This window comes from Aulonocara sp. 'chitande type north' Nkhata Bay, linkage group LG7 (genome assembly GCF_057382095.1).
Source record: "Aulonocara sp. 'chitande type north' Nkhata Bay isolate Kocher_YH1m ecotype deep benthic linkage group LG7, A_spYH_male_GT1.1, whole genome shotgun sequence".
NCBI classification, from domain to species: domain Eukaryota; kingdom Metazoa; phylum Chordata; class Actinopteri; order Cichliformes; family Cichlidae; genus Aulonocara; species Aulonocara sp. 'chitande type north' Nkhata Bay.
The window spans coordinates 33,131,393-33,143,469 of record NC_141350.1 but is presented as its reverse complement, the minus strand read 5'-3'; the positions used below and the strand labels follow the sequence as shown (position 1 = coordinate 33,143,469).

The 12,077-nt window shown below is 39.1% G+C and overlaps 1 protein-coding gene across 7 annotated transcripts in view; it reads right to left on the bottom strand.

The window, feature by feature from the left end:
- tcf4 (transcription factor 4) overlaps nt 1-12,077 on the bottom strand; it is a 256,145-nt gene that overhangs the window by 46,802 nt on the left and 197,266 nt on the right. For all 7 annotated transcript variants that reach the window (XM_086300095.1, XM_086300096.1, XM_086300093.1 and 4 more), the window contains one exon: nt 2,084-2,189. In XM_086300095.1, the coding sequence (XP_086156221.1) occupies nt 2,084-2,189 (106 nt within the window). The remainder of the gene's footprint in view (nt 1-2,083; nt 2,190-12,077) is intronic.

Sequence of the window (12,077 nt, the reverse complement as noted above, 5' to 3'; positions counted from 1 at the left end):
GAAGTACCACACACTTTCTGATATTTGAAAGGATCTTATAATCAGAGACATTGATTTCACAGAGAGTAAAGTTACATTTTTCATGCTACTGAACTAACGTGTCTATTTTACCAATTTATTATCTTGTTTTGAGGTCATCAGCTGCTGCTGCCATTATTCACGTGTTTGACTGTAAAAGTGAAACAGTGATTGCATGATTTAGATATTTTTCCCACTACAATAAAACAAAATTTCAATTGATCAAATAAATTGATATATATTAATGAAATTTAGGGGAGGTACATGTGATGTGCAGGTTTCTGACAAGGTAATCTCCTGTGTAAGAAAACAAGGTGAAAACACAGTGAGGTTTCTCTCTGCTGTCAAACCTTCCAGACACTCAACAGTGTCTACATGCAGTTCAGCAATCTGACCCACTTTGTGCAGTAACCTGATTTCAGAAAACATTCACATAAATGGCACACATGGTCTCCTTCCTCACATTAAGAATTTAAGAATAACCCGGTTAACACGGATGTGTGCAGGACAAACCTGATTTCTGGGACCATGTCCACCGTGTGAAATTAGTTGAGAGTGTATGTACTGTATACATGACAGACACCCAGCAGAGAGAAAAGAGGAGAGTCGGGGGGGAAATGAGAATTGAAAATTGTCAAAGCATTTTCCATCTATAGTTGAAAAGCAGACAAATTTGTTTAATCAAAACAGGACCAAACACTCTAAAAGGAAGGGCATAACGCAGAGATAATGGCCTGTATTTTTAATCCAGTCTCTTCAAAGAGATACTAAAGTAGACCTGTTATTCTTTTATTTATTTTCTCTGCTACAGAAGTGTATGCGCATATTATACATGGCCAGAGTTTCAGATAACGAGGTCAGTGTATGTATAAGTAATCCCTGGGAGCCAGAGCACAGGCTTCAGACTGCTCCAAATGATCTTTTTCAGAGTTTTTTTCTATTCTTGGCTCTGAATGATGTAATAAAAGTGGCTAACTATAATATATTCATCTTAGGCATAGCTCTGGCTGTGAGCACACCTGCTGTTCAGAACTTTTGCTTACACCGCGGAGACATTCACAAGAAAGTGTGCTTAAAGAGTTAGTCTTAAAAGAAGTGGGGTGTTAAAACAGCTGGTTTCACACAGGATGAGCTGAGGTGCTGTGTTAAGCCCAAGTAAAAGTTTTTTTTTTTAATTTTGAATCATTAAAAACTACTCTAACAGAGCCAGTAGTTTTAGTTATCCAATCAATGACAAGCACCTGCACCTTATATTATACTGTAGTATATCTACATGACTCACTTGTTTGTGGGGCTAGTGTTCCATAAAATCAAAGCGATTAAATGGAGCCAATGTTCCAGGTGAACCAAACCAACCAACCAACCACCTGCAGAAGCTGCTGATCCAACCTGTGTCAACACTAAATTGCTCGGACATGTGAAAATCGCAGACTTTGCCAGGACAATTCCTGTTTTAATTTAAAAGGTCACAAATGAAATGTTTGCACAAAGTCATATCAGTGGCTACAACCTAATCCATGAAAGTTTCCAGCCTGTATTTTTTATGGAGTTGAGTCTTTGATCTTTAAGTTGTCCAGTGTATTTTTAGAGAATTTAAAATGAGTATTTTTTTTTTAATTGCACTAATCGGTTCTATAAATCATAACATTACTTGTCCTCACACTGCAACTGGAATCCTAATAGAAATATGTACAGTGTCGTTGTTTGATATTCCGTCCGCGTTTGAGACCAGAGTGACCAAAGAGTAGATAGACACATGAGCTAAAATTAAAATGAAGAGCACAGCTACCCTTGCCACTGCAAGTAAGTTAGCAAACAGCATCAGTGATGTTGACATCACCGATGTGTGCTGCAAACTATGAAGACCTCCTCTGGGTGGCTGTGATAATAAATAACTAAATGTATGACTCAGTTTTTTGGCTGATTTTGGTGAGAACAACTTCCAGTTCAGGGAGCCTTCGGCTCATTTTGTCAGCTATCCAGTATCCACAGTGAGCTTGGGAATGTGGTGGTGGGAGGTTTGACGAAGGACAGACCTTGTGTATGTGTGTGTGAATGTGATTACCTGGCATAAAGAAAGAGCTTGGGAAGCCAGCACTGGGAGGTTTGGAGGAGGGATAACCCGGTGAGTCCCTGTTGTAGTCGGCTGTGCTGGCAGACGGAGCGTACACCTGCAACAAACACAGAAACACACGACGTCAGGCAAAAATCAAACCTTCCATTCTCTCATTTTTCCTCACAGAGGCTCAGCAGGAGTTAGTCTCAGACATCATTTCCAGGAGGTTGTAACAGATGACTGACACTTCCCTCCTTCACTAAAACATCACCCTGGAATATCTGATTGAATGAACACAGCTTCCTGGGCTGCTGTGGGTCTTTGGCTGTGATTGTTAAACTGGGGGAAAAAATATGGAAGCTGTTCTGGAAACTTTGTGTAAATTACATGAATATTGGTTTCTGAACAATACAGGTCTGTTTTAGGTTTGCTTTGTGCAGGATTCATTAAAAAAACATGTAACACATTATATATAGATTTCATATTGTATGCATCCAAAATATAAAATAGTATATGTTTTCCATTCATCATGTTATCATTATGCTAGAAAAAGAGCATAATTTAAAACTTTTTTCTTTTTCAAGTTCTTGATCATTTTGAATCAGCATTTTCTTTCAGACTAAGGAAAGACACATTCAGGTGTTCATTTTATTAATGAATTAAGTTTTAATTAGATAATACCTCTGTTGGATTGCTTAACCTATAATTTAAGACAACTTGTAGCATAAAACAAACAAAAAAGATGATAACTGATAATCGTTCCAATGTTTCAAATCAATTACAGAAGAAGTATGATCGAGGTATGATCTTATTTTTAAACCAGTAAACCAGGTTAATTTTTATCATTCATAGCTTTGAAGCCATATTTTTTAAAATGTATTTTTTTATTATACTATGAACCAGAAAACTCCAATCTTTTAATTTAAACTAATTTTCTAGATTATGATTTTTTATTCATTTATTTATTTTACACAGGGTTTTAGTCATATGTCATTCAGAACCACATTCATAGAATATTTTATTCCTTTTTTGGAATGTTAATGGCATTTTCTAACTTGTGAAGCTCAACAAGACTTTAAAAACTTTATTAAAAACTTAACAAAGCAACAAAACTAAAGAATTTGAACACAGACTTCTCTTTATCTAATGGTTAGATTTATAGTAGTATAGTAAGGATACCAATTGGCACATATTTAGAAAGCAAAAACAAAATAATTGTTATTTACCCTAATTTAAAAATAATAATTTTAATGTAAGTAATCAACTGCAGAAGTTTTATGGTTATATTATTTACTTTTTTTTTTTTTTAATATTCTGACTTTAAGATCTGTCAATCAATACCTTAAAACTACAGTGTCAATGATGCCAACTATCTGCAGAGTCCAACACAGATTTTCAGTCAGTTATCCTCTTAAACAACCAAATCAGTGCTTTTCTGTCCGTCTCCTCTCAGAGGGAGAGGAGCAGCAGTAGCAGCAGTCATGCAGCAAACATGCAGCAGCATGAGAGACCGCAAGTACAACCGGCAGCCTGTCATCACTCAAACAGGTGACGCTCTTCCTCAGCAACATAGCGTCTGAGTTTGGTCATACTATCAGCTGGGGGTCCCCACAGCATGCCTTTGTGTGTGTGTGTGTGTGTGTGTGTGTGTGTGTGTGTGTGTGTGTGTGTGTGTGTGTGTGTGTGTGTGTGTGTGTGTGTGTGTGTGCATAGCGTGCGAACACTCAGCCATTACGCTAGCTCGCGCTGCATGACGCAAAAACTGGAACAGCTGTTGAAAACAATCTTCTCCGATTCTGTCTTTCTCTCGTTGATTCCCATTAAAATGAAAAACCTCACTCCACAGCTACACCTAATCTACCTCGATCCCCAACCAAAGACACGGGTTGCTTTGTTAACTTTAGAGTATTTGCATATGGATGGAGCACAGATGTGGTAAAAACCAAATGTGATGATAAAACACAGAAGGAATAAAAAGAGAGAGATGAAACAAAAACACTTGGGGGCATTATAAAAAAAACATCATCTCACTTCCCACACTCCCCGAGAGAAATTATTAAAAACAGAAAACAGATTAAAACAGTTTCTTTTAAACAAAAACCTCATGATTTTTTCTCTCACGTCACTGAAGGATTGTTAGTTTGGGAAAGCTTCTTATTTCTTCTACCTAGTCCACCCTAGATCCTCTGCACTCCTGCAGGTGAACAGTCTTTGCGGAGAACCAAGAAACTAACAAATGGTCAAATTTTTGCAACGCCTACCCAACTCTGAGGAGAGAAAGAGGCTTCCCCGTGTTTCCCTGTTTTGATTAACCTCTGTACATACAAGTGAGCGTCTCTGGTTCTCAGGGATGAGTTGAGGTCGAGATGGCCTTGCAGCAGGTTAATCAAAAACACAAACTGGGGGTATTTGTCTCATTTCATCCACGATGTGGACTTTGTGTTTCAAAACATCAGCTACGCTCAACGTGTTTTGACCTTTGTGGTTTGAAGTGTACTTCTTTTCCTTCTGATTTGATCCAACATCGCAGCTAAGGCTAGAGTCATACTTCTCTGGGGTTCATGGGAGTGTTTGTAGTTCATTGTTTGGAGTACATTTTCATCTCCCTGAGGAACCTGTATCCTTACAGAAGTCGAAACAACCACTCAGACTGCTCGAGTCTTTGAGGCGTGTGTTTATGCAAGCTTCTCCCTGGGCCTGTGGGACTTCTGGTTACCCAGAATATCTCCTTTACACAGGTCTTTGGAGACCCTGTATCAGAGAAACATCATTTCAGCTGAGCGTATAAGACAATGAGAAATGTTTCGTGAGGTGTTATAGTTGCATACATTCTGCATAGTATAATGCTTAATGGCAGCACATCAGGATTTTGAGGGCACAGTTATTCTTTATTTTTGGTTTATTGGTTCTCGATTGATCAATACACCTGCAGTTGTTTTGCCCACCAGGTATAAATACAAGCTCTTAAATTTAGTCCACTTACTTCCGCTGAGTTTTATTAATTGAATTGGACAGGTTGCCCAGTAGCATGACATCCAGTCGCACTCACATTCACACCTGTGTGCAATTTAGAATGACCAGTTTACCTAACCCCACTATTGCATGTGGATGGGGAATCTACGTCATATCTTACAACATAACCATAAACCCTTTTTAACAATACGCTGATAACCTGATGTGCACCTCTCTAGAAATGCAACTACACTTCGAGTCACCGCATCCTGCAATGACTGAATAGTTTCAAAATAATTGATTTTTTAATTGATTAATAATAAAGTGATTTTACTGAAAGTGATTGATATTTAATCCCAAAGAAATTTAGAGAGAAATTTAAAAAAAAGTTTGTCTCAAGCTTTGCTGCTCTGAGACTTTATGAGTCTGAACTTAACACTGTAGCCACTTTAGTTGACAAGTAATAATAATAATAATAATAATAATAATAATAATAATAATAATAATGGATTGCATTTATATAGCGCTTTTCAAGACACCCAAAGCGCTTTACAATGCCACTATTCATTCACTCTCACATTCACACACTGGTGGATGAAAGCCACAGTTGTAGCCACAGCTGCCCTGGGGCAGACTGACAGAAGCGAGGCTGCCATATCGCGCCATCGGCCCCTCTGGCCAACACCAGTAGGTGGTAGGGTAAAGTGTCTTGCCCAAGGACACAACGACCAGGACAGACAGCACGGGGATCGAACCGGCGACCTTCCAGTTACAGAACCCCCTGAGCCACCGTTGATCTAAAACTATGTGAAATGTGACTGGTGTAAAAGTAAAAACAAAGTAAACGTTTTTAACTTCATGAAAGAAAATAGTTACAGAAAGACTGCAACACAGCGATGAACGGCATGACAGTCAGGATGTCAGAAGAGCACTGGGAACTGTGGGAATCGAATGCTGGGGTCAGGAAACACCCACCCATGAATAACCACACACACACGCACACACACACACACACACACACACACACACTTCCAAATACACAAGCTCAAGCACACAGATAGAAGCTGCTAAGTCAGCTAGGAGAGGTCTGTCCCTTCCCACAATGCACCTTGCACGAGTTTAAGGACCCAAATCCCCCAGTCCACACATACACAAAGACACACACACACACACACACACACACACACACACACACACACACACACCCCCCCCCCACGGAATCTGTGGATGTCATTAGAGCTAAACTAAAATCCCCTTAAACTTCCTCTTCCTCCTCCTCTTCCCCTCTGAGAACAGAGTATGTGCTCTAATCATAAAACCACATTTATTGACCCAAAGCCTGTGCAAGAACACACATACACATACACAAACAGAAACACACACTCAAACACGCATGCTTGTGTCATTCCTGCTGAAAATATTCAGATTTATGTCTCATGCGGTGCAGGCATATTTTCCCATTGAATGCTGCTGTTAGACTGGTGACGAAAGAATGTGATTTGTACTGTATGTCTGTGTGTGTGTTAGAGACAGACAGCAACAGGTGCAGAGTGCGCTGAAGTCTGAAGAATGCAGAGGGACACAATAACAACCTCACTTCCAGCAGTCACACACACACAGACACACACACAGAAGCATCAGTATTCCCACAGTTAACCAGCAGACCTTGAGCCAATGAGAGAAAGCCTCAACTGTTATGTAATTTTACTGACCACAAACCACAGAAAATAATGCCAACCACAACAAAAACAGTTTGCATCCCATCAATAACCTTCATTTGGAGCTTTTTTTAAACCACTATTATGTAAACTGGGGGATATTCCCACAATTCATTGTTTTATGTCAAATACTTATTCTGCTCCAGTAGAAGCAGGTATGGAATAACTGTTGTGCTTTGGTATAAAGTAGAAACCAGTCACCCCGGGCTCTGTGTAAGAGAAAGACAAAAACTACAAAATCAATGATCTGGACCACAATAGAAAAAAATGGAAATGGTTCAAAGTTTGCTGTGGCATGACAGAAAAGAGCTATTTAGGAAACCTGCTGACAGTCCTGTTAGTGCTAAAAAAAATCCCACTGGAGCATCACTGCTTGAATATCAGTGTTTCACACAGAACTGGAGCAACCTACATACTTTGTGACAATAATACTCAGTGTAATGGCACTGATGATGTGCTGCCTTTACACTGAGTAACTCCAATGACAGTGGAAGAGGTAGCAGCATTTCCTGCAAGCAGCAGCGTGGGTGAGAGGTGGAAAGAACAAGGTCCACAGCACCAAATGCATGCCACGACAATGGAGTTGGAGTCCATGACCGTCAAAGGCAAGACACTCACTGGACTCATTGTTGTTGGTTTCAACAGCGGCCTTGTCAGGTTGTTGGAAACGCAAGGCAAGAGGTGCCAGGGAATTAGCAACCTTTGCTAACATACGTGATAAAAAAAAAAAAAACATTAAACATGGACATGAACCAAATAATGTCTGTAAAACTGAGATGTGTATCACCATGGAAATGTAAGAGAGATACACAAAAAACAGGAACCACTCAAAATAACATTTTAACCACAGAAACCAATGTAATCAGTTTCTTATCAAATCCAACACCAAAGCCGCACAAAAGTTAACTATTTTAGTAAAACAGGTCACTATCTGCTACTACCTGAAAAAAACAATCCTGTCTCCTAAAAATTATGTTCCTTTAAAACTAAGCATTTTCAATCATGTTTTTTTTTTTTTTTTTTTTTTTGGGCAAACATACAACCAAAACAACCAAAACATTCAAGATATGTACTCTGGCGAGGGTTAGCAGAAGCATGGGTCACAAGACTTTCACCTGAGAAAATGAGGTTTGATTAATGTGTGGGACCAGTTTGTTTCTCACTTGTCTTCTTTACTTTTAAGGTTTATTTTAACTTTGTTTTGTACAGACCCTTTCACATTTTTTCACATTAGAAACATCTCCATTTTTGAGAAATCATGTTAACAACTGTCACCGCACTAGAGAGATGACTGAAAAGGAATTTCTGTAGAAAAGCAAGAGAATAAAGGTTGATTATATTCATGAGATGAAATCTGGGAGAAAATCTGATTCTCTTAAAACCTAATTGAAAATGTACTTTAGTTCTCTGGCAACAACATATTTAGTAGACAGGGCTGACACAAATCAGGACAAACAGTTCTCCATGCAGAGAGACACAACACATTCAGTGGTGCACAATGAAAAAAACCCCACAGAAACAAGAATATGGTGTAACTAAATCTACACTTAATCTAATCAGTTTTTTAAGTGTTTCTTTATCACAGTTTCCTGTGCGATAGTAGAGACGCAATCAACCTACTGGCATAAACCAGTTCCTAATACAAACCAGCAGAGCCAGATGTTTAAAGTGCTGATCAGTAGAACCCCTGACAGAATTCAGTAGAAGCGGTTGTGTAACGCCCGACGGGTTCGGAGAATCTTCACAGAACATGAAACATCACAGAATTCATCAAAGCTTTGTTCTGCAAAGCCCCCGGCAAAAACATGAGAGAATAAAGACACATTCCACTGAAAACCGATTCCTCATGGCGCTGACAACACACACACACACACACACACACACACACACACACACACACACACACACACACACACACACACACACACACACACACACACACACAGAGAGAATGCACTCAGAGCAAAACAGCTGTGTAACTCGCTGACCTGAACCAAAGGTAGGAAGAAAGACAACCTAAACCACATTTTAACTCAAAATTAGCAAAGTTCACACGTTGTGTTGACAAGTCCTGCTTCGCTTCAGCATTCAGTTTAATCCTCATTCTGCAAACATACTTCAGGTGTAAGGCCTACATGTGAAGCATGCGTGGAGAACACGAGAAAACGACTGAAAGTGTAGATTTCATTCCAGTTACATGCCACATTAGCACTACAAACATACATTAGCACTACAATAAAAATGTAGTTACTGCCCACTGATTCTGGTGTCACTGAGTTTATAAATTTTGAAGTAAAGTTCTATGTGTTAAAGCCAACTGGAGCCATTTTGACATGTATATAAATAATCCAAGGCTAATCGACATTTAAGGAAAAAAATGCCAAAAGATGGCAAATTGAAATGTGAAATGTTAATATATTCATGTTTCATTCAACTAGCTGATTTACAGGATCATTTCAGTTCTAATTTAATGTAAAAATGTTACTACAAGCAAAAGATAATAATATAATAAGGAAAATAATAAATAATAAAATAAAAAATCCATATAAAGAGACTAAATACATTTAAAAGAAGAAATAAAGTGAAAATGTTACATAATGATCATGTAGGAAACATTTCTTTCTTCAGTTAGAACTTGTTGACAGAGATGGAAATGCTGTTGGGCCCTGGAGGATTTTGTGAGAAAGATCGAGTGAAGAAACAACAAATAGAAGAGAATGAAATGCAAAAAGTTGGAAGCCGATAAAAAGACAGTAAACAGAAACAAAAGAGAGAAAAATGCAAGGATGGTAAAGACAGAAAGAAGCAGGAGGCTCTTTTGTCTTTGTTCAGTGTTTGATGCTTCTTCTCCCAGTTATTGTCTCCAAATGTGGGGAGCATCTGTTCAGCCTCCCTGTGTCAGCCTCTGCTCTGACTGAAAAAGAAGAGGAGAAGGAGCTTCTCCTGCTTCACAATCACATTTTGATAACTAGTGGGAAACTCAGACAGCACACCCTCTTTCAAGGCCAGCACCAAGGTTGAGTTGTACTTCTAAAGAAAGTTACCAGAACGTAACCACACATCATGCTCTCATCATCAGATTCATTAATTGCATAAACTTCCATCTTCTACCTCACAGAGAAACTAGCATGTATGCTGTTTACCATGTTCACTATCTCATTTAAGCATATTAGCATGCCAATATTTGCTGATTAGCACACAAACTATATCTAAAACTAAACTAAAATGGAGAACAAATGCAAACTGACTTCATGACAATAATTCATTATATTTTAAGGACCTCACTAAAAACACCCAACACTAATTTTCAAACTGAGCAGGGGATTGGAAGCCTGAGCTTTTATCAAGTAACTTGAGCTACTACTGCCTTTATATGGGGCATATGCTAACTTGTGCAACCATAACTGTTTAAAGCATTCATCTGTCAGTTAAACTTAATTTTTGATCTTTCGATGTTGTGTTTGGTGTTGTTTGGTTTTGATGCAGCAGTTTCTCAATCCAAAGAGTTTTCTTATATAAGCGAAAATAAAGTAACCTTAAGTTTATGTTTCACTTTGACTTTCCAATGACACTATACAAAAAAGTCAGAAAAACACCAAAATCAACAAGACATCATCTGGGGATCATAAAAGCATGCAGAAAAATTTGTACCAATCTGTCAAGCAGATGTCGAGATATCTGTCACGGGGGCAGTAAGGCCACAAATCCTAAGAATTTATCCTCTGAGGACCTTAAATGTAAAGATTTTCATTGCAATCTATATGTGAGTTCTTCACAGCTTTGGATATGAGCCACAGATACTTAGGTTGATGGATGCATTAAAGTGTTGAACCATAACATGTCCTATCTCCAGTCATTGGTGGGGGTTTTTAACCACGACCACAATCTCCAACCTAAAAAAGACATTACTGCATGGATACGCCTGGCATAAGTTTTGTTGTGAGTCCAAGTCCAAAAGAGTGAAAACACCTATGTGGGTGTCAACATGCAACGGTGTGAATTGTTCACACTAAGACATTGGACGCACCACAAAAAAAAAAAAAAAAATTGCCACCTATTTTGTGCCCTGGATGTACCGTATATTTGCTTTTCCTGATCCAACACTGTAACTGTTGTTAGTCATTTAAATAGTAGTATAAGGCGAGATGTGCAGAAAGATATTGTTATATGAATATGATATTAGTACAACCTGTCTAGTGCAGTGGTTGTTGATGGAGCCAGGTATAGTAGGGTGAAAGGCGGGATACATCCTGGACAGATCGCCAGGGCTAACACAGGGAGACAGACTCACATTCACACCTATGGAAGAGGACTTCTTTTCAAAATTATTGAAACTATTTTGTGTAAGTGATGGTAAAAGTACACCAGACTTATTTATGTTGTTCAGCCATAATAAAAGAGCTTTGCCTGTTGCTGTCAAAGGGTCAACGTCGTGTTTCTACTGCACAGGTTTAAAAAAAAAAGGGAAAAAAATTCCCGGCTTTTCTGTCCTCTCTCCCTCTGCCTCTCAGTATCCATCTATCCCTCTCTTTCTCTCTCTCTCTCTCTCTCTCTCTCTCACACACACACACACACACACACACACAGTTTACCACGCTTCATCCAAAGCAGATGTGCTGGAATGTGAACACTCAAAGGAGCAGTCACGAAACCTCTTGACAGACACACACACACACACACACACACACACACAAACTCACTCTCTCTCTCTCGCACACACACACACACACACACACACACACACACACACACACAGTCGGCTGCACCTGTGCCTTTCCAGTTTTTTTCTCTCTTTGTTTCCCCCTCCTCCTCACTGTCCTCTGCCTCTCTCATTTCTAACAGGCTGGTTTCACTTTCATCTCGTCTTTATTCACCTTCACACAAACAGTTTAACACTGCAGGAAGCAGAAACGGAGGAGATATGCTGCAAAGGCTCCAAACAAAAGGAAAACAATACAAATAATCTGAATGATCAGTGAAATCACTGACCATGTTGAACATTTCCCAAAGGGGGTTTTTTTTTTTTTTTTTTTTTTTTTTTTTACATATTATTAGTATTAGCTTTATTCCCAGCAAAGTAAAGCGGTCCTCTAGCCCTCCCCCTTCCACCTGTAGATGTCACCCCCCCGTCTCCCCCTCCTCTTAATTTACCGTTCGCGCCGCCACACTCTGAGGCCATCCGGAGGCAGACGTGGGAAAGCAAATCAAATGCACCACAGACGGATCAAACATTTTATTTTTTAGTGAGACGGGGGGTGTTTCTGTTTTTTAGATGTATTTTTATAGCGGAGATCTGAGCTGCGGCCTCGGAATCCTCTGAAGGTTAATTATGT